Source organism: Athene cunicularia, assembly GCF_003259725.1.
Source record: "Athene cunicularia isolate RWA chromosome 4 unlocalized genomic scaffold, athCun1 chr4_part3, whole genome shotgun sequence".
Lineage (NCBI taxonomy): Eukaryota > Metazoa > Chordata > Aves > Strigiformes > Strigidae > Athene > Athene cunicularia.
The window spans coordinates 67,422-90,011 of NW_020799100.1; the positions used below are offsets into that span (position 1 = coordinate 67,422).

Below are 22,590 nucleotides of genomic sequence, written 5' to 3' on the forward strand. Positions count from 1 at the left end.
GTTATGACACTGCAGCTGTTTGATACATCCAGAACAAGTTGCCCAAACACTGTCTAGTTTATATAAACCATGCAGAAAGCCCAGAGCAATGCATAAACAGGAAGAAATAGCTTAGGCGGAGCTGAGCTTTGAGGCTACAGACAGCTTGTCACTGGAGCAGGGGCAGCAGGACACCCGTTACAGTCCAACTGTTGAGGTTTCTTGCTGGCTGTATGTGCCTGTAGATGCTCAAAGCCAACCTTAGGCTGCTGCAGGCTCTCCGCTATGGGCCAAATCCTGCTTGCTTTTCTCCTCTGACCAGCATCACTGCTCTTATGAGGCTACTAGAGCTGATAAGGCTGTAAGAAATGACTGTATGTGAGTGAAAATCATCTTGTGCCGTTCTTCTCGAGAGGATACAAAACGGAGACAAGTGCTCTGGGTTCAGTTTCTGCTATTGGTCTTGTTCATGCAGCTGCCTCCTCTCAGGGTCCTATTCCCTCCTCTGTATATCAGAGTGTTTCCCTGTCCCCGGGGGATGCTGTGGTTTCTAAACATGAAAGGTTCTGATATACTTAGAGAAAAACCACCTAGAAGGATAGAAACTAATAAAAATAGTAAATAGAGGTGTATGCACTTCTGGGGATGAAAAACTTGAAATGCATCAGAAAGGGAAGGAGTTCCATGGCCACTTCACGTGTTTTTTCCCCTTGTGTTCTGTTTCTGTAGCAACCCAGTGATGTCCTAACTCTGCAGCACCAGCCTCTTTCTTTAAGAAACACCTCCGCCCTGCCACTCAGCATCATCCTGGCCTTAGAGCAGCCCTTCTTAATCTGTGACGCGGAGCGGCAGCCCCTCTCTGCAGACGCTCAGGTGAGCAGCCGTGGGCCTTCCCACTGTGGGATTTGAAGAGGGGGGGTGTGGTGGTACGTTTCTGTTGGGAGGTCCTCTAGTAGAGAAGTTTATTCTTTAGACTCAGCAGTAGACTGGCCTGAACTAAATCAGATTTGAAACAAGCTGCTGAAGGAAACGAAATATCATCTGAACTGGGCTCTAAGACATGAGGAGAGGGGAGCAGGCAGCTAGGCCTGGGCACGCCGTGTATAACGGTGTCTCTTTGGAAGGTATCGAGCACTCCAGCAGCCATTCTCAAAAACCCTCCAGAGCAGCTGGCTTTCTTCAGGGGCAGCCCTGCCTTCAGGAAGGCTGAGGAGGCTCCTCCAGCCGCTGCCTGGCCCCTGCCCTGTTGTTGGTGGAAGCTGTTGGACGTGGGCTCTGCTAAACGCTTGTTGTAGGCATGGCCACCACTTCTGTGCTGTGCCAATGACTAGCCCCTGCAAGAGTGAGGCTGCAGTGCCATGCTGCTTGTGCTGGGAGGGCAAAGCAGTTCCTCTAGAGCTGGGGCAAAAGGCCCTGGTGTGCCAAGTGCTGATTTAGTTGTGTATTTAGCACATCGCTCCTGGGGGTCCTGAATTCAGCAGTAGAATATTTATTTTCCTCGTGTATTGATGCAGAGCACAGTGAGATGAGCCTGAGATAGTCTCAGACAGAGCATGGTGGGGCTTGCAGTCAGGCACACACTGTGAAGAAAACGCAGGATGAACTGAGAAGCCTATGCTGGGGTCACACGTTGAACATTTCCACGTTTCGTGCTGCCAGACCTTGGGACTTCATCACACTGGTGATTAATACTCTTCATTTCCTTGCAGCCCATGAAGCTGGAGATAGGGGAGGAACTTCATCTCTCCATCAGATTTAACCCTGCTTATGAAGAGGATTTGTGTAGCCGGGTAGTGGAGAAGGTTCTCAAGATACAGTTTCTTGAGCATCCTCATGAGGAGCAGGTCACCATTCGGGGGGAAGTCTACTTCCCAAATCTCCATATCCAGCCCACAGCCCTGGACTTTGGCTGCCTCTTGAACGACACCGAAGGTGTGCGTTACATCGAGATGACCAACTGCAGCCCGCTTCGTGTCCAGTACAACTGGTCGTTCCTGATGGACAGCCGCGTGAGACAGATGAGGTATGTGCCCCTTTGCTCTCTCCTTGAAGCTCTTCTCCCTCGTGTCCTGTTTGTGCTTTGCAAAGACCAAGGCTGTTTGCCTGTGATCTGACAAATTGCTTTCAACTTTCCCTGGGGGAGTAACACCTCCCAGCCGTGGTCGGGCTTAGGTGCTCAGGGAATAAGTGATCACCAGTTTGACGCTGGGAAGGAGACAACGTTCTCCAGCCAAGCTGGTGCTGTGAGATGCTACCAACACTTCCTGCATTGTCCATAACCTAGAGTCCTGCTTTATTTCTGGAGCTACAAACCCATACCTAGGCACTGGGACAAGCAGATATATGATTTTTCTTCCCTGCCAACCCTATGTGTTGTCATTTTACACTAAGAACCTACACAGTCTCTTGCTGCTGCTTTACTGTAGCCCCCATGCTGGTTCCCCTGGGAAGGAAGGCTGGTGTTGGAAAGCTGCTTTCTCAGACCTTTGTGGCCTGAGGTGAACATCACACTGGCAAAGTGAATTTTCATCTGTTAAACTGCACATCACATGCCCCAAACAGCTATTTAGTGTCTTAAAGGGAAAGGGCGGGTTCTGCTGCAGCTGTGGGTGCAGCTGTAGGTGTTGGTGGGAGCACTTGTCTGAACGTCCTGGGAAACAGGGCCAGCCAGCACTGGGCTGTGGTTTCCAAGCCCAAGAGCAATCTTGCAGTTGTGCTGGAGCACATTTATCAACACATTTCTAGCAGTTCCTCCCACTGTGGCCTCTCTGCTTATTCAAAAGTCTAGTCTGGGCAGTTTTAATTACAGTAGCAAATGATTTTTCCATAGCGCCCGAGGAAAGCCAGCAAAGTTAACCATTGTGTGTTGAAGTGCTGCCGTTACAAATAGTAGAGATCATCAATAAACAGGTTTGTTTCGGGAATTTGGATCTGGCTCAGAGTAGACAACCTACTGGGAACTGGAGATTAGCTGTGGCTATGAGGAGAGCTCGGGGGAGAAGACCTGGGCATGGGGGTAGCCTGCTCACAGCCAGATCTTACCAAGTAACAACCAGTCTTTAGTGTGGCCCTTCTCGATGCACAGCACCTGCCAGAACAGACCCTAAAATGCAGAGGAAAGCCCACAAAAGCAGGTGGAGGGAGGTGGGCAGCGAAGGAGGAGCAGAGCTGTAAGCCCAGCCTGGAGGCCCCTGTCATCTCCTGGTAAATTAGATTAGGGTTTAGTTGCAAGCTAGAATGAAAATCTTATTTTGCTGATAGACCAATGCATATATTTTATAATAAGAGAGAAGCAAGCACATTACAGCAAAGCCTGTGTGGAATTAATTCTTCTAGGGCCACTTGCTGGACAGTTGCCTGTCTATCTTTATTCCTTTCTTTTTTTAGAACCAGGTTAAGTTTTTGGAAATGTGAATGCTGAATCAGTTTTCAGCTTTTAATTACCCCATCTCCACCTAAACTGACTTTGGACCCGAGCCTGCAGGTGCATGTTCTTCCAGGGGATGCTGAGTCACCCAACTCTGCTGAGTCGGGAGCAGTTGAGGGTCCTGAGTATCTGGCAGGATAGCAGCCTCTGCTCCGAAGGGTTTGGCATAGCCCCTTCACTGGCTCGTTAGCACTGGGGATGTTGTGGCAGCTCCCTTTTCTGCTCTGTATTTTAATTAAGCAGAAATGTACTTTCTGTGGGTCCCTCAGCAGACACCATGTGATTCTCCGTGGCAGAGCTGAAAATGAAGATGGTCTCCAAGCTACTAACACCTCAAGTTGCTCATTAAGAGCAACTGGCAGAAGGGCAGCATGTCAGATATTATTTCTGGTCCAATTAAGAACTGTTAGTATTCTAAATTATCAGATCAAACTCACCCAGTCTGACAGCAAGGGAATCAAACACCAGGTCTCATGAAGGTGAGATCAATAGAGTTTAACCATCCATCCATCTGACCTTGCTGCAGCCGATCATCAGTGACTCCCACCATCAATCAGACACACACGTTTATTTTGGCCAGGAGAGAACAATGTTCCTCTGCCTGGACAAGACTGTGTGCTTAGATCTTTTTTTGTCTTGAATTGTTCAACCTGTTTTTCCTACTTACCCTTTAATCACTGCTGCTACTTTGAGTAGAGCAATCACATAGGCGATACAGTCCAACCATTGCTGTGTGGTTGGAGGTGCCCAACTCACACCATCCCACGGCCCTTCTCTGGCACTGCTGAGCCATCAGTCTCTCATGGTGACTCTTCTTCTAGACCTCTGCATGGTTAGAGACAGACTGTGAACACGTTCTCCTCACCCCTTGGGCCTATGATAGCTCAAAGCTGACTTAAGCCTTTGCACCACGATGTTTTCTGCGGCGTTGGAATGGGTCACCAGAGTCACCCAGCAGGAGACTGTAGGTCTGGAGTCAAATTCAGACATTTCATCATACTTCTTACCTTAAAGGTTTCTTCCTGAAAGACTGCTTTGTCCCCCTTTCTAAGGGCGGTATCCAGCTCCTCAGCTTTGTTTGGGTTTCCCATCAAAGGGATGACATTAAATCTCAAAGGATATAGAAGGATTTTCTTTGAGACCTGTGACAAAAGCTGCCAAAGACTCATCACCAAACTTCACTGTTCTCTAGAGTTTTCATCCTCTATTAAGGACCTGTGCCTTGTCATTTACTTTGAGCATTGCTGTTCCTGCATCACCTCTTTGTCCCCTTCATGCGAGACACAATTCCTCCCTGGGACAGAGCTGACACACACTGAGCAGTCCGAGTGCCAGGATGGATCAGCAGGGAGCTCTGCCCCTCTGTGGCACGTGTCAAACCCCCTCTGTGTATTGATCTGGCGTGCCTGGAGAGTGGGGACTTCTTAGCTACAAATCCAGTGTAATGAATTGCCAGTAGATTCTTTGGGGAAAGGGTTTGTTCAGCTAAACATGTAGAAAATCACTCTTTCCTTTCCATCCAGGATTTTCTCAGCCAATGTGTTTTGAACCAACCAGGAGCCTTTCTCCTCCCAAGTGGATCTTCCTACAGCATTAGTAACTTCTCATTCCTCTGCTCTCTCTCCTTCCATCCCAGCCTTGTTACTGACCAGAAACCCCCAACTATGTTATATTTGATGGGGTTTCTGCTTTGTTGTTTTTGTAACAAGGAAGAAATGGAAAATGCAGGCAGTGAAAAACAGTGCAAGGTTAAAATCTGACAGCAGTCCCCTGTCAGCCAGCGGAGGGGAGAGGGAGCAGCAGCAGCAGCAGCCTGTCCATCTGGAATGCACCCATCCACCGTGCCCTCTTGTCTGGGGAGTCTCAGATGGGTGACAGTAGACCATACCCCCTCCTCATCCCCCCGGTGACATCAGCTCCTCGGGGCAGTACGTTTTGGGCTTTGGAAGCCCCATGGGTGCTACTTTTCCTGCTTAAAGCCAATGTTTTGGTCCCACAGTGGTTTCTTTGCCAAGGTTTTCTTTGGCCACAGCCACCAGCTCCATGTACTCTAGGAGCCACTCCATGCTGTGATAGGCTCCGTTAAATGAGCGTGTTATAAAAAAATCACTCTTATCCACCTGGTCCATCTCCTCATCCCTGAAAACAGCCACAGTGTGAAGACCTGCTGTTGCTACTGCCCTTGTAGCTGTGCAGGAGCATTGATTCATAGAATATCTCAAGTTGGAAGGGACCCATAAGGATCATCAAGTCCAACTCCCTGGTCCTCTCAGGACCACATAAAACGAAATCATATGACTAAGAGCATTGTCCAGGTGATCCTTGAACTCTGACAGATTGCCACGCTGCTCGCGGAAGCAGGTGGGTTGCTTTGCCAGCTCAGAGAACAAGTAGCAATTGGGTTAAGGCAGTATGGACCCCGTGTTCACACAGCCCAGGTGAGGACTTTGGGATGTCGGGGATGTATCACCATCAGTCTGTGTCTCCTGACTTGGACAGGGAGGCAGCCAGGGGCAAAGAGAGAAAACCTTCAGCTCTCTACAGCACAGCAGCCTGGGGAGGACTTCAGGTCCCAGGGAGATTTAATGGGGCTCTGCAAAGAGTGGGGCAGCGCAAAGAGATGCCCACCCCAGAGTTAATGGTGTGGGCTGGTGCCAGAACGACTGGTTTATTTCCCACCATCCGCTTCTTGTAGCAGGAGGCAGGAGTCCCTGGGGGGTTGGGCACCCCAAGGGTCCTTCTGGGCCAGGTGACATGTCATGCATTTTTGAGAGTGCCTGACTCAATTAATGCCGCCTTTTCAGCTGCTCTGCCCTCGGGAGAATCATATCTCTGTCTGTGTGAAACCCTTCCAACCGTGAGCTTGCTTTGCTTGCCTCCTCTTCAGTGGGACCTGTCACCTCTCCCTCACCCGCCTGCCTCCATCACCCCATAGCCGTCCCCAGCTGTCCCGGTGTCACCTGGACTAGGCCAATCCTGTCTGCTCGTCCCTTGCCCTGGCCCCAGGAGCTCAGTGGGGCCATTGGCCTCTGAGCACGTTTCCTGGGCGTATTTCTGCCTTGCTCTTGCTAAAGCAGGGGGTAATGATGTTGTGCTATGGGAGTGACCTTTAATAACTCAGCAGTGACATTAACCCACCTTTTACACAAGGTGAAAGCCACGCACAGCCTGTGCTGTGATTTCTGCTGGTGCAACAAGCCCTACTCCTTCTGGACACGGAATGGGTGGCAGTGCTGGCGTACTCAGCGAGGTGGAGCTTCAGCGTCTGAGTGATCTGGGGATGTGACCCTAGGCAGTACATGAAACTGGAGCTTGTTTGAGTTTGATTCTCTTTCTGCCTTAGAGTTATCATTGCTGCTTTACCTTCTCCTGTCTTTCCCTGCGGTGACCCGCTGTAGAGCCCTGTTGGGAGGTTGTGCTGTGGCATCGCTGCCCACCCCGGGCATGCTGGGCAGCCTGCACCAGTGTGGGCCGGTGGAGACACTTCCTGGGGTTCAACAGATGCTGTCAAGAAGAGCAGAGACATTTCCTTCTACGTGTTGGACTTCAGGACATGGGCCATCATTGCATCTCCCTCCTTTTCCTTGCTCTGCTCTTGGCACCGTGGAGGGACAGTGATGCGAGCTGGTGGGCAGAGAGGCTGTGGTTGGCTTTTCCTGTGGTGCAGCTGCGAGCCCCTGTGCTCTGGATGGTGCTTGGCTGGGGGTTGCAAGGTCTTTTCGTGCTGCCGTTGGGTGCAACAAGGCACCCAGAGTGCATGGGTGCCTGGGCAGAGCCCAGGTACCTGCTGGTCCTCAACCCCCAGGATGCCTCAGGTCAGGCTTGAGCTGCTTTTTGGCTTCCTTTAGGGTGAAACTGGCCTGCCAAGCATCAGTCATGGGAATCAATACAGTCGTCTGTTGGCAGAGCTGATTTTTGAAGCAGCTGGTACAATTGTAATTGGTGCGGATGACTTTAAATAGCATCTGCAAAATACAGCTGTCAGGGCTTGTTTAATTTTGAACAAAGACTACAATTATATTTATTGCTAGAGCTGCTGATTTGTTCAGAGGGACCTCTGGCCAGAGTCTGATTGAGAAGCATTTTTCTATCTGATAGTCAGGAGCTCACCTGATGCTTATAAATTGCCTGGCTGATGTGCAAAGCATGAGGAAGGAGAGGACTTACTGGGTCGTGTTTAGCCATCTGTAAAAGCAGTGCAAGTCAGAATAACTCCAGTAAAGTCAGTGGAGACTTCTTCAAGGGCTGTGACCTCTCAAGAGAGGGAAGTACTGCTGTCTCAGGGTGATCTGCACAAAGAGCTGCTGTGTCTGCAGTGCCAGTGGTGGCTGGCCCTGGTCCAGCTTCGGTTGAACCAAAGTGCCTGAGGAGCTTTAGTGCCTCTCCCCTGCAAAATTGGACCAGCCACATCCCATGGAAATACTCTGGGAGAGGCATGAGCCCTGTCAGATGGAGCTTGAGGGGCCTCAGACCCCCCTCTGACTCTTCTCATCTAAAGTGATGGGATGGCCAAGGTCTGTGGGCTTCAGCAGGAGCCAAGGAATCTTGTGCATCCAAAAATCAAATCCTGTGGCTCCTGCTTCAAGGTGCTGGAGAGCTTTGGTTGCTGACCCAGGAAGGTGAGACACTTCAATTCTGCTGCATCCATTCCCACACAATTTCTGCTTTCAAACAAGAAATCAAAATTCTCCCTCATCTCTCAAAGCTGACATGTTTTTGACTTGGATAAGTAAGTGGCTGTTGAAATTGCATATGAACTTTGAGTTAATTAATACTTGGTCACAGTGAGACTGCTCGCTGGATTTAGATGAATGCCAAATCCAGCTTAATCCCTTGCAGCGAGTGCAAGGCAGGAGTTGGAGGTGTCGGGTCTCACCGCACCTGAATTTCAGTGGGTGGTTCAGTAAATACACAAACCTTAGCTCAGCAGGGGAATTCATCCCAACAAAGAAATCAGCTTCAGGGCCATTTGGATGAAATGCTGTTCAAGAGTCACTCTTGATGAGGGCAAACCCTCGCCACTGCCTTCCTCAGCTGCTGGCCAGCCGGCCCAGCTCAAGCCCAGTGTTCCCACACAGTGCACTGGGAAGGCTTTTGGTTTGTGCCTGTATTACATTATTTTGTTTTCAGCTGCAAACACCCTTGAGCTGTCTGTAGATGGCTCCAAAGTGCCTTTTTAATATGAATCTGATGGCCAGAAGGAGAAATAAAAGTGCACTGTAGGGGCCTGTAGGCTGTTCGGGTGCCTCATGGGCATGCGGTCTCGGGTGCTTTTCCCTGTGATGACCTGAGAAGAGCTCGTGCTTTGTTGGGAGGCTCGTTTTAACCCAGTGCCGTGGATAGTGGGGGCACCAGCGGGTGGTCCTTGGGGGCCTGGGCAAGGATGCTCCACACGTGGGTGCCGTGCACTAGGGAAGCAGTCTCAGCACTGTTAAAACTCTTGCATTTCATGCAAAGGGGCGGTGGCTTCTGGCTCCTGTCCCTGGTGCTGGCCGGGGCTGTGGGGAGATGGGGCACTCCTCTTGCAGCACTGCAGGGTTGGGGGGATGGTCCTCATGTTGCTGGCTCTCGCACAGCCTCAGCTGGCCGGGTCACGTCATCCTGTGTGAATCTTCACATGAAGTTTGCAGAAGCGGTGTGATTTCTAGCTCCTCTATTCTGGGGGGGTGGGGTGGGTGTGGGAAGCTGTGGCCCTAGCAGGCTCAGAAACCAAGAGACAGACTGAGATATTTTCTTTCAACATCTCCGAGGCTGGGGACAGTGGGTGACACAAGGCTGTCCTGACCTTACCAGGAAGGATTCCTCTCCCCCTGGTGTCAATCTGCCCGCACTGTCATTAAATCCCCACTGTTAATTCCTGGATGCATTTTGTGTCACCTGAGGGGTGGCCAGGTTGGGTGAGATGGACCTGACGACTTAACCCCTTGCTTTCGGCCCCTCCAGCTCCAGGCTGACCTGCTTATGTCAGGAGGCTCCGTCTCGCAGCTCCACAGTGCTGATGGAGGCATGTCCGCAGCCCTTCGGCCCCTCCAGTTTGGGATAGGTCCTCTCTGCAGGTGGAGGAGCTGCTCTCTGCTCCTTGCCTTCCTCCCTGCATTCACAGCCTTGACCAGGAGGTGCTGGAGGGGAAGAGCTGCCTAAAGCTTGGGCTGATGCTGAGCATCTTATCTTCCCCTTTCTTCTTCGTTTTGAAGACAACCCCTTTCAGCACCACGAAGATTTCTTGTCCCAGGGGTCAGCTTTCTATTGACACCTTGGGTTCCTCTCTCCCTTTCTTTTCATGTTCCATTTCTTATTGTTCATTTTGATTTCCCTCACTGGAAAAAGTCCCTCACAAATGAACAATAAGAAATGGAACATGAAAAGAAAGGGAGGGAGGAACGGAAAAAGTCCCTCACCATGCTTTGTGCTTCTCCAGAGCAGGACTCACTAATCACATCAGCTCCCAGCACCAGGTCCCAGAGATTTCTGCTTTAGAGTGAAAAATATTGTTGTCTAGGCACCACGATCCCTTGAAGTTGTCTCAAGCCATTCTATGCAAATGAGGGTAATTTCATAAGTGATTATGGATTTTGCATCTCAGGGGTTTACTTCTCCTCAGGAGCTGTTCTTAACCTGCAGTATTTATCAGAAGCAGCTCTGAGAGCTGCTCTTTCATTTCCTGGCTAGGAGGGGTCACAGCTAGCAGTTTGGGGACAATCACCATGACAATGGCCAGACCCGTGGGCTGAACTGGTGCATGGACTGTTGTGTCGCTGGAGGGCTTCGAGGTGCTCCTGGCCCTGGATGTGTCTGCCCCTGCGCTGGGGGCATCTCCCTGTCACCAGGGACAGGCAGTGTTCAGCTGCAGGCTGCCTGGAGGCACCGTTGTTGCAGATGAGCTGGATTGATTTCACCCTGAGGCAGATGCCCAAGTTAGTGGCTGCTGGAGGTGTTGAGCAGGTGGGTCACCCCTCGGGGCACCCCAATCCTTGTTAAGGCGCCTCGGCTGAGAGGAGGGAAGGTTGCACTGGTGGGACTGGAGATGGGCGATGCTCTGCAGGGGCAAGCGCGTGCCTTCGTCCCCTCCAGCCCTGCTTTGTTGTTCCACGTGGACGGTGCTGAGGTGGCCTTTGGGGTCCCCCATGGGGTCCCAGTAGCAGGCAGAGGGGGGGCTGGGAAGAGGTGACAGCGTTGCTGCTCATCGGTCCCTGCTTGGGGCAGCTCACCTGGGCAGAGCCTTGTTCTTGCATGTGGCTGCAGGAAGGACAAGTCAGGTGGGATCTCTCGGGGGTTGTGAGGAGCAGAGCCTCTAATCCAGAAATGGAAACCAGCCTTTAATGATAAACTGCAAAGCCAGAGACAAATAGTCATTTGGGAGCACGTCGTTAAAGGTCCTGAGTTCCCAGCTGGGAATGAAGCACCCACATTGCTGTAAAGGATGGGGCTCATTTGCCCCCGAGAACTCTTGCAGATAGGTGTGGTGACAGGCAGGCACAGTTCCAGCGTGTCTCTCCAGGGGGCATCCGAAGGGTGAACTGAGTTACTGTGAGCACCTGCTGCGATTTGAAAGAGGGAATGTAGTCTGAGTCACTGGGACTGTTTGAAAATGTTAAACCATACACTTTTTACTGGCACGTGTTGGTCAGACTATCAACTCAGTTCTGTCAGTAAGATGAGCTTTTGAACTGCTTTGCTGAATAATTTGCCAAATTGGTCCTCAAATGGTTTGCGTGTAGAAGCTGCTGGGGAGGTGATCATGCCATTGTTAAGTGCCACGTCGGTTACAGCCTTGTTTCAGTAGAGCTGCTGCCCTTTTAGCTCGAGGTGTGGCTGGAGCCGTTGTTTCACCACCAGGGAATCCCGGTGGCACAGCAGGGAACTGAGCCTTGTCACCGGCGTGTGCTGTGTATTGATTACAAATGCCCAAAGCTCCCTTCCCCAGAGCACCGATCGCTGCTGCTTCGGTGCTCCTCAGGGATCAATGTGCTGTTCAGCCGTGAGTCTCTGCCCGGAGTTGCTCAGCGGGTCTTTCCACGCTGCCCTGCGTGTGTGGGGGTGTCCCGTGCCGGGCTCCGTGGGTGCCCCCGCACGGCACTGGGCTCTGTCGGGGTTAGGGCGTAGCAGGCTCCAAGCTCTATCCCTGCTCCTGCCTTACGCACTTGGAGAAAGCCTCGGGCACTGCTGCTTGCTTGTGCTGACCTGCAGCTGCGGGTGGTGTCAGGGGAAATAATCTGGGTTAGCACCCGGTAGAGCTGCAGAAGTTCTTCCTTTGGCCCTCTGCGTGGGGGAGGCCCAGTCTGCACTGTGGGTGCTTTCGGGAGGGCACTGGTGGCTCTGCACTGGTTTGTTGCTCTCCAGATCTGCCCCTTTGTGCCTCAGGCTCACATTTTGCACAGTTTGTGTGTCTCTTCCTTTCCTGCTTGATTTTTACCTCCCTACAAGGCTTTCACCCATGTCCTCTTCCATTTCTCCTTGCAACCAGTTGCCAGCTGCTTGCGCCGCCGTAACACCAGCATCATCCCTAGGCAGCCCTATATGCTGACCTGCTCCATCCTGGTTTGGGAGCTGCTGGCTCAGACCCGTTACTGAATTCACACCAGCAGTGCCCAGCCGGGGGCCGCATCCTGCTGAGGAGCTGCTCGTGCAGGCTTCCCTCCCTCCCACTGCACGTCCACAATCAAAGTCATGTTATTTTCCAGGTTCAGCCCTCCAGTACCTAAATATTTCACCAAACCACAACCACCAAAGGAGAAGGGAGCCTGGTCGGAGCGCTCAGTGTCTGCAGGGAGCAGCTGCAGGGATGGAAGTGTGGAGGAGCCAGCTGAAGCCCTGGGAGCCGCAGGGGATCCTGCCCAGGAGCCAGCAGAAGCAGATGACTCCCTGGAAGCAAAGGTAGATTTTCTTGTACACCTACCGCTTGCGTTGCCTCCCCCATCTTGCCACTGAAAAGCCGTGCTTGTGCCAATCCCCCCTTTTGCTGCCCTGCTGCCATGTGCTCTGAGGGTCGGCTGGGCAGCAGGGCCAGGGGCTGGACATGGGACTTCTGGGGAGGGAGAAATTGGATAGTTTTGCTTGGAGAAACCCACTGAGATCCTACAGACCTATGCTGAGTTGGCTTTTTTTAGCTTTTTTTTACACTGTAAAATGAGCCTTTTATCTGCATCATGATGTGAAGGCTTCCAGTTTCCTTCCTGTATCAAGCTGTGCCAAGTACTGTGATCTCCAGGTACCACCTTCTCACCCCCAGATGGAGCCGCTTGTTACTATGTCTCTGCCTTCACCCAAGACCTGCAGTATCGCAGGGATGGTCACAGAGCTGTCTTTGATAAAATGAGACTTTTCAAAGTCTCTGTCTCTTCCTCCTGGCATGAAAAATGGCCTTTGGTCTGCTGACCTTCCTGATGAACATTGGTGCTTTGGAGCTTGATGTCCATGCTAGTGGGAACTGGCACCTTGTTCTGCATTGTGTGGGACAGAGGCTGCTCCTGGGACAATAAAAGAGGATGCAAGAAAGCATGGCAAATTCTGAAAGCACTGGCTTTGGCATTAAGTTCAAGGAGAAGGGTTGCACCTGCTCACATTCAAACTTTGGTCATTTTAACATTATAACAGCACATTTTTTCTGGATCGGGAGAAATGATACCCCGTAGACGTAAAGAATAGCGTGGCTGAATGTTTTTGGATAGAAGCATGAAATCATCTTTATTTCCTGCTTTGTTGCCATGTATACAGAAATAAACCAGAGAAATTCAAGTAGATGTGGCTAAGTAGGATCCAAAAGGCTTCAAAGGTTATGTCTGGATTGCAGCTTCCTCTTCTGCTTGTGTGACTGTGTCAAGGCAATATCCACATAACCTCCCTGGGGAGGTGGGAGACCATAGGCCTAGGAAAGATGTAGGTTAGAATCTTTGAGAATAGGTGCTTGGCGAAGCTTTGCTAGGCTTGAAAATGTGGAGATGAGAGAAAGAGCATTGAATCTTCTGATTCTGAGCTTCATCTACCGGGGAGATGTAGCCTCTGATTAGGTGTAAAGATGTCCCCTAAAAATTCTTGCAGATTCTCCTGATGCCAAGGCCCCAGAACAAAGCACTTCTTCACGTTACTGAAGAAGCAGGTATTGCCACACTTCAAAAGCACTCACAAAGCCCTTGCTTATTAAATAGGGGTCAGAAGCCCAGGGACGAGGTTCCTTTTGAAAGATGGCACCTCTGAGGTCAAACACCAGCTCTCAGCTGCTGCAAGACAGAAGAACATCTCTGCCACCTTCTTCAGGAAGGTGTCATTCAAGAGAGTGACCTGGTGGAGATCCTCAGCTCTCCAGCACTGATGGGTGCACGAGATGAAACCTAAGCACTCTCTGAAATTGGATAGTTGTGCCAAGACCTTATTTTCCTGGTTTGATACTTCTCGCTTGCAGCTGTGTTCCTGCTTTTGTCCTGAAGAACCTAACCTGTCGAGGCATGGGGTTCTGGGCACGTTCCCTGGGCAGGAGTGAGCAAAGCTGGTCTGGCACAAGGGTGCAAAATGCCCTTGAGGTCTCTGCCAGGACTGAGGGCTAGGTGGACTCAGCCTCCCCATGCACACTTGCGTGTAGGAAGTGCAGGCGGAGCCTGTGTCTCACCTGTGGGTGGGCTTGGACCCACACTCGGTGCTTGGCACGGACATACCTGTACTTGATTTGCACCCAGGTCCCATCTCAGCTGCTCCTGGCTGGGTGAGGTGGCGGAGCCTCCAGCAGAGTGGTCTCACCCAGACCAGCCAGCTGCTCGCTGCAGCCCATGGTCCTTGTTTTGCAGGTGCTGACATCCCCTGCTGAGGAGCTGGAAGGGGCTATGGAGACACAGAGCCTGGTGGGGATCAACAAACAGATGCAGTTTGTGGAGGCAGAGCCCGTCAGCTTGGGAATGGAGGAGGTAAGTGGGAATCCGTCTTGTGCCACGTTTCCAGTGTGGCAAGCAGTTCTGTAGCCCCCCCTCCCCACTGGTGGCCCTCGATGCTGCTCGCAGAGTGGCCTCGCATCCCTCCAAGCCCATCGCACAGCGCTGCTGAAGCAACTGGTCACTGGAGAGGCCACGCAGGACATGTCGTAGGGTTGACCTGTGCAGCAGCTATGGAGGGCATTCTTCATCTTGTTGCTAATCAAGTGGTCAACAGGAAATTCTGCAGTAGCTTTTGCTGTAGCATCTTGAGAGAGAATGAAAAGCATCAGGAGTCAGATGAGCTGGGCTGGAGTCCTCCCCCCAGCTCTAAGAGTTTTCACCTCTGAATACTCTGTTTTGCTTAAGGCAGTAAAAGGTGCTTTTAAAGGCATGTTCTGCAGTGGAGAGAATTTCTTGCTGCCAGGAGACATCCAAAATTACTTTTAATATATAGTGTCTTAATTAATGAGGGAGCACGGGAGAAGGTTTTTCCCATGGCCCCTCCACTGGTAAGTGGAATGGGTACAGGATGAGGTTAGGGTGATTTTGCCTGTGTTTGAGGAAGACCCCCCCATCCAGCCACATCTATATGTTGCTCCAAGCCGTGGCTGCTCTTCTGCATCAATCTCCATGCTCGACATCTTGATCTCTCCTCGCCTACCTCCAGGTTTTCGATGTCCTGCCGCTCTACGGTGTGCTGCAGCCAGGTGAGAGCCAGCGGGTCATGTTCACCTTCTTTGGCCACACAAATATCATCGCCCACGTCACAGCACTGTGCAGGGTGGAGGGAGGCCCGACCTACGAGATTGCACTGAGCGGGGAGGCTTCACTCATCAACTACCTCCTAGACATCACGGAGATCGACTGCGGGCTGCAGGTACCACAGCTTCCCTTGGCAGAGGTCCTTGTCATGAAATCCTCACTGGCGGGTTGCTGTCACCTAGGGCTGGGGCTCTCTCTCCCCTTCCCAACTACTTTGTTGGCTCTATGGCTTGGAAGTACAACCTTGGAGTAATATGTCCTGTATCCAAGCTGTTTTTTAATGGCCATCTCCACCCCCGTCCAGCTGGGAATTCTTCCTCCTCAAGGGAACTAATGCCGCCTCCTGGGGCAGGCAGGGTCCCAGTAGTGATCTCCAGAGGGATGTGCCCCAAGACATCCATCTGCTGATCTGCTCTTAAAGCCTAAGGCCCCAGGAGGTGCTCTCTTTTAAAGTTCTTGATTAATCAGCAAAATAAACCAGGGAGGAAGTTAACTTGGGCTTCCCAATCACTGTAGCTGGAGAGAATGTCCTAGAATAATCCCCACTTCTTTTCGGTCAAAAACCCCACAGATATTTCCAGCTGTTGGCCCTGTCTCCCATTTTGCTGTCGCTGCAGGTGCTTTTTCTTCTGCAGTGTCTTGATGCCACCTCCTTTGTTCCAGCTGGGTGTGAGATGACACACCACGAGGTGCAGAGAGCTTGTCTCCTCTTTGCTTTCCTTATGACTGATCTCTGTGGTTGGCATTGCCCTTCTGCGTGCCATCATCAGTGTCTGTTCCTGTGTAGGGCTAAGGGGTGCCCTGTGGCGTTGGCTTCCCCAGGTTAACCGGGGAGACTCAAGTGCCCGTACCTCCTCTGCCTCTGCTTTTCTCCTGTGTTGAGTTCATTTGCTCGCATCCCAGTAAAAGCAGAAGGAGGTTCCCAGTATCAGGTCTGTGCCTTCAACTTGCCACTCCTCTGTCCTCTCTTCAGCTGTTTAACAAAGTCATCGAAGCAGAGGTCACCCTGCAGAACAGAGGGAAGATGGGCTTCACCTATGTGGTGCTAAGTCCCAGCATGGGGACCGCAGACAGCCCCCTGCCCGGCGTGCCCCTGGTCCTGCCCAGCACGGTGAGTGATTGACCCTGGCTCTGGGAAAAAAAAAAAAAAAAAAAATTCCAAGGGAAAAAAAAAAAAAAAAAAAGAAGAAAAGAAAGAAAGCAACCCCAGGAGAGACAGGGCTGTAAGCAGCTGCTGCTGGAGGGCAGGGGGGTTCCAAGCAAGCGTGGTCCTAACGACCTCCCTTCACGGCCTTTGTCGGAGGGTGACCCTGCTGTCACACAGCAGCCACCGGCCGGAGGCACCAGCACTTCGATGACTCTGGGGACCCAACTGCTGAGTGCTCTGGCTGTGCGGGCACCGGGGCCGGGCTGTGCCGGCTCTCCTGGGAGTCATTGTGCCCAGGCTGTGGGATCGGACAGGGCTTAGTCCTTGTCCCTGCCTATAGCACAGCCTGCCAGGACCCTGCCAGCACTGAGCAGGACTTAAATCCTCTCTCACTTGGGCATGAAGCTGCTTTGGCAGAAATTGTAGCAGCCCCTGTGCCGGTCCCCCACTCCCTCAGCTTTGCTGCTCTGCAGAGCTCTGTGGGGCAGTGAGGGGGCCAGGCAGGAGCAGGGCTGGAACAGCGAGGAGAGGATTTTGCAGCATCCCACTGTCCCAGCTTCTCAGTCCTGCGTGGCTGTCTTTGAGCTGGAGCAGCATTCCTGTCTAGTCCCTTTTTGCAGTGGGAAGAGGAAGCCAAACAGCGTTCACATTTCCTCATGCTTGTCTCCTACAAGGGGTGACACACTGACGCCCTCTTCCTGCCAGCTTCCCAAGACCCAGCTCTGCTTGGCCCCACGCAGTCAGTCGCTGTAACAGCCCCGCCGGCGCTGGCAGCTTGGCAAGGCTGGCTTTCACTGCAGCTGTGTTCAGCGCTGCACCAGGGGCTCAGGGCACCAAGTGGCAGGATCTGTCCCGCTCAGCAGCTTCTCTCTGCAGCGTGAAGGGGAGCGGGGAGCCGAGGGTCCAGCCCAGCGTGCAGGGAGCGAGCCAAGGGAAGGTGCGGCTGTGTCCCAACACCCAGGGCTGTGTTGCTGTCTGCTTGCATTTGCTCTCAGCCTGGCTGGCGTGAGCCTAGCCTGGGGCTGGGGCAGCCTTTCTGGAAGCCCGGAGAGGAGATGCCCTTCCTGGCAACAGCTTCCCTAGATCTCGTCCTAGTCTCTGCTCCTGCCTTTCCAGAGATGCATATTTGCAGGTCACATGAGTCTGGATAGGCTCACGCACCCCAGTGTAACCGCACAGGCAGGAGGTATTTGGTTGGAAGCATTATAAGGGGTCAGGCCCTTCAACACCAGCCTGGGAACTGCTGATGTGCTGTGGCAGGAGCTGCTGGCCATGCTGAGAGTGTGGGCACTTCACTTATTTTGCATAGTGCCTGCTAAAAGAGCTTTTATTTCTTCAGTCTGGCTCTTGCTAGCAGAGGGTAAACACTGTTAGGGGCAGAGCTCTCCTCATGCTGAGCAGGGGGTGGTCTGTGGGTCTGTCCTGGGGGAATGCATCCCTATAGGCCCTCCGAAGGACCTGGTGTAGGAGACCTCAGCTTATGGGTACAAGAAAGCTAGAAGGCGATGTTGTCTGATACTTTCTTATGTATGAGAACCTGCCTTCTCTTCTCGATGTGTCTGTCGTCTGAGCCATCTGTCCACCAAACCCTCTCTGGTGCATTCCCTCCCTCTTCTCCCACACCCTGCAGGGTTATGTTGTACCTGGCAAGGAGCAAGTCCTGAAAGTCTACTACCTGCCAGGAGTGCCTGGAGCCTTCCACAGGACTTTCCAGATCCAAGTGGGTCACCTGGAGCCCGAAGAAATCTCCCTGAAAGGAGAGGGGAGCTTTCCCAGCATCTATTTGGACCTGCCCAGGAACATCAAAGGTGAGCACGGCCTGTCTGCTCCCCAGGAGGGGCCCCTGTTTCTCCCCCATGTCAGATGCCCGTAGGGCAGCTCACACCTGCCTCCACCAAGCCTGAAGGTTTCAGGGCTGTCAGACCAACACTCAACCCCCCGGTTGCTTCTTGAAGCTCTGGTAGATGAGCCTGTATGGGCTTTGCCCCAGGAACCATCCTGCAGAGCTTGCCAGCATGTCGGAGTCCTGGGAAGGTGATGCTAGACAGAAATGCTCTGGAAAGCTGAGCACAGGCTGGCAGGGATTTTGGCAGGGTTGGATTTGCATCACATTGCAGGGGATGAGATGCTTCTATGTGGGGAGGAAGATGGGTGGGAATGAACATCAGGGTTGATAGAGGAGAAGCAGCATCTACTTTCCATACATTGCTTGGGGAGGGTGTTTCTGGGAGAAGCCAGAGTCGGGGGAGTGGGGCTTCCCAGCTTCAATGGGAATGGCGCTGTGCCACGCTTCTATTTGTGGATGTTTTCTTCCTTCAGGAAATGAAAAATATGAGAAGGTCCTCAAGAAGGTGATAGAAAAGATGGAAGAAAATGGCCAGAGAGAGGAAGCAGCAGTTCTGGGGGCGGCTGTGGCCACGGAGCCACCCCCAGATCCCTTGGACGCCATGGTGAGAATGGCTGCTGCCCCGTTTGACGCGTGCCACCCTCCCCCAGTGTCACTGGGTCCCTTGCAGCCCACAGCAGGCTTCCCAGGGCACTGCTGGCACTTGGGACCTCCCTGCCCACACCTGCCCATGATCCTGCATCAGCTCAGCAGTGGCCCCGGGGCTGCCCCAGGGAGAGATCCTGAAGACCCTGCTCAAGTGATTGAATTTATGTTACTTCGTGATGGAGATGTAGGTCATCACTGGGGTTATTTGCTGCTCACAACTCAAGCCCTGCCAGGTTTACAGAGCTTAATAGCAGCAGCCTGGCTGTGCTCTGGGACTGTGCTGCCAGTGCTGATCTCCAAGAGACAGCAGCTTTATGATGACTCCCTTTACAAGAGAGCTCTTGTCCAAGCTGCTTTGACACTGGCTGGGAGCAGACAAAGACTTGGAGCTCTGGAAGGTTCCTGGCTTGTCTGTCTGTCTGGCCAGATCAGCTTCTGTAACAGTGACCGGGCAGGCAAAGTTGCTGGAGTTCATTGTACTTGAGATGAGGCCCTGAATGAGAGAGCAGGAGGTGTCACAGACACTGAGCAGTGAGACAGAAGGACCCCATCACCCCTCTCAACACGAGCAGGGGGGAGCCTTGGGAAGGACCGTTGCTAACCAGCCGCTGCCTTTCCTTCCCTCAGCTGGACCCTGGGCTGCAGATGCAGATGGAGCAGCTGCTGATAGAAGAACATGCCCTGGAGCAGCAGAAAGCCTTCACCTCTGGTCCCCCAGAGGCCACTGCCTTTGACCAGCGCGCTCGTCAGAGGCTTCTCAAGTTAGTAGGGGCTCCCGTACCCTGTCTCCAGGTGCCCCGAGAGTAACACCCAGCAGTGCACCCCTGCTCCTGAGAGCTGGGGGTAGTGGGGACCTCAGAAAGGGTCTGATCCTGGTAGCTTTGCCATGCTCCCTGTGAGCAGCTGAGTGTCCTCACTGCCACAGAGTGACCCTGAGCTTTGGAGGTGCTCAGCTCCCCACAGGCGCTGGGTCCTGCTCTTAGGGCTGAGGGGGGCCAGTGCAGAGCATAAAGCCCTTCCAGAAAGCACCAACACCATCCCTGCTGACCAGCTCTGACAGAGGCAACTCAAATCTTTGTTCCCACTAACAGACCACACTGAGCAAAAAGAGTAGGGAACCGCAGAGGCTGGCACACCCTTGACAAATCAGGTGGCTCTGATGCTGGTGGGACTGCAAGGCTTACCTCAGTAACTTCCTCTGCTCCTCCATGAGAAGGCACGGGCACAGTAGCCTCCAGTTCGGGAAGATGCTCTGCAAAACAGATCACATATGTGCTTTCCTGAGTGAGATTGCTCTGGGAAAGGCTCCTCCCATGAATCTTGCAGGTGTTGATTACCGCATTTGTCGGTGCTGCTTTGGGGACAGATGTGGTTGCAGAGCAGTGAAGATTTCCTGTGCAGGCGAATCTTATGACAAGGTCCTGAAGCACTTTCAGGCTGGGGCTGTACATGGGGCTTAGCAGTTTCACTGAGACCAGTGGAGGTCCACTGGACTTACCTACAGTGGCTTTCCATAGCAGAGGAGCTGTGATAAATGAGTATTCATTTTAAACTAGTTTTATTTTAAGGCCCCACTGGTAGCTGATAAAACCTAGGTCCTATGCTTCTCGTGACTTACCAAAGTCTTATTACCAGGTGGTCAGGCCTTGGATTTCATGGTCTTGAGTTGACTTTTTACAGCAGTGAATCCAGAAATACTTTATTTGCATCTTTCATGCTCTTGGAAATGTGGCCAGGCTATGGTTTAAGGACTGTCCTTACTCCTCCTTTCAGAGCGGAGCTGCCCGAGTACCTCCTGGACTTTGGGTATGTGATTCTTGGTAACACCCCCACGCACATCGTGAGGATCACCGTCACTGGGCAGTTCCCTGTGTCCTTCCATGCTGACAGACGGGTCCTGCGTGACACAGGTAACCAGTGCTGGAGAGCCTTCACGTGGGCTTGAAAGAGCTGTCTCTGACAGATTAGCTTAAGCCACTGGACACGGGGAGGTTTTTTGAGTGCTTGTATGTATAACTTTTTCCTCCTTGGGACCCGCTGCCTGGTGCTTTAGAGCCTGAGTTCTCCTGGCCAGCAGCGCTCAGAGACCCAGCCTGCCCAGGCCCGCCCTAACACTTCCCTGACAGGGCTGGGTGGGCTGATCACCTTGGTCACCTCCCAGCATCTTCTGCTCTTGGCTACCATGAGCATCATCTGATGGGCACTCCATGAGCTTGTGTTGCGAACAGATGGACCCTTTGTGGTTTGGAAGTGCTTTGTTTAAAGTTCATCATGCCATAGCACTTCTGCTCAACCTTTATTGAGAAGACAGCCTGTGAGGTCCTCTGTTGTATAAAAATAGGCTTCCAAAACAGGCTGTGACGTAAGGCTGCAGCACCAGCAAACAGTGCCTCGCCGTGTCTGAAGGGTGATCAGGTGCCTCCTCTAAATTGTTTTTCAGAGAGCACTATGGCATGGGGGAATCTTAGTTGGAAATTCTCCTCTGGAGAGGTCTGTGCATCCTTCCCTGGGATGCCTAGTGAAGGAATGGCTGGAGCTCCTCAACTGAGATGTTTCCATTTTATCATGTGGGTCTTGGATTCTGGCTGTGAAAACCCTTTCTCCTTGTGCAGTGACAAGGGAGAAGGAGTGGCAGTCTTCTCCACAGGTACAACGGGGTCCTTCACAGAGCTGCCAGCCAGAACATACGGCCTTAACGTGCTTGTGACACGTTCATGTTGATTGTGTATCTCAGCTGCTTTATTTTCATCTGTTCAAGGTTTCAGTGTGGAGCTGGACCACGTGAAGCACCTGCCCTGCCGCGAGAGCAAGACATTTGAAGTGCGCTTCGACCCACAGAGTGCCAACCTGCCGCTGGGAGAGGTGGTCGTGCTCCTGCCCATCAAGGTACCTGCGGCGTGCTTCCTCGCCCCACTGTGCCCGTGTGCCTCTCGGGGCATGTTGGGGACAGTAGCAGATGTCACCAGGGCTCTCAGCTGGATGCTCTGTCCTCCCCTAGGTAGCAGGAGGCCCCACGTTCCATGTCCGCCTCCGTGCCAGCGTGGCCATGCCAGCCCTCTGCGTCTCCAGGGACAGGCTGGAGTTCTCCACTCTCCAGTGTGGCCAGTGCCAGGAAGAAACCATCCAGCTCCACAATCAGCTCCAGGTCCCCTGTAACTGGCTCATCACTATAAATGAGCCTGTTAAGAAGGTAAAGCACAGCGTGTAACACGCACCTTCTCGGTTGGGTTTTCTTTGCCTCTCTTGCCCTTTCTGCCCCTGTGGCTGTGTGAGCACCTGGGCTACGGCTTGTCTGAGTAAGCTTTGGAGGGTGCAGAGCAAGGCTGGCTCACCTGGACCTGGGCATTAGCTGGTGCTTCGCTTCTCTGCCACCTTCCCCCACTCCTCCTCTTCTGAGGATGGTGCCTCCCCATCTGCCTGCCCTACTGATGTGTTTTCCCTCCAGTTCAGGCCAGGGGTGGCCTCGGCTGGTTTGGCTGTGGGTGCCCTCAGCACCATGACTGTGTCTCAGAGCTGCAGGGACCGAGGGTCTGTCCTCGCAGACCGAGGAGACCTCACACAATTGTTTTTTGTGCTCAGGTGGACAAGCATTGGCCAGCGGGGGTGCGTCAGAAGGTGCCCCAGAAGTTGAAAGCCCAGCCACGTGTCTTCGAGGCGCTGCCCTCGGCTGGAACCCTCGCTCCGGGACAGCGATGCAACGTGCGAGTGAGGTTTTCACCCACAGAAGAGGTGAGATGGGCGAGTGTCACCCCCAGGAGGTCTGGCAGGGCGGTGTGGTAACGAGAGCCCAGCACAGGGAGGAGGAGACGGCGTCTGCCTCCACAGAGAGCTTTCTGCAAGCCCCGTACCCACTGTGCCTCAGTTTCCCATGCAGCACATT

General features: G+C 52.7%; 1 protein-coding gene across 1 annotated transcript in view; it reads left to right on the top strand.

The window, feature by feature from the left end:
• The window catches only part of LOC113480132 (hydrocephalus-inducing protein homolog), a 96,047-nt gene that overhangs the window by 62,609 nt on the left and 10,848 nt on the right, over window positions 1-22,590 (top strand). The window contains exons 21-33 of the mRNA XM_026848750.1: window positions 709-852; window positions 1,689-2,002; window positions 12,088-12,280; window positions 14,185-14,301; window positions 14,975-15,184; window positions 16,043-16,180; window positions 17,847-18,024; window positions 18,536-18,666; window positions 19,338-19,471; window positions 20,484-20,620; window positions 21,469-21,596; window positions 21,709-21,900; window positions 22,290-22,439. Coding sequence (XP_026704551.1) covers window positions 709-852; window positions 1,689-2,002; window positions 12,088-12,280; window positions 14,185-14,301; window positions 14,975-15,184; window positions 16,043-16,180; window positions 17,847-18,024; window positions 18,536-18,666; window positions 19,338-19,471; window positions 20,484-20,620; window positions 21,469-21,596; window positions 21,709-21,900; window positions 22,290-22,439 — 2,166 coding nt within the window. The remainder of the gene's footprint in view (window positions 1-708; window positions 853-1,688; window positions 2,003-12,087; window positions 12,281-14,184; window positions 14,302-14,974; window positions 15,185-16,042; window positions 16,181-17,846; window positions 18,025-18,535; window positions 18,667-19,337; window positions 19,472-20,483; window positions 20,621-21,468; window positions 21,597-21,708; window positions 21,901-22,289; window positions 22,440-22,590) is intronic.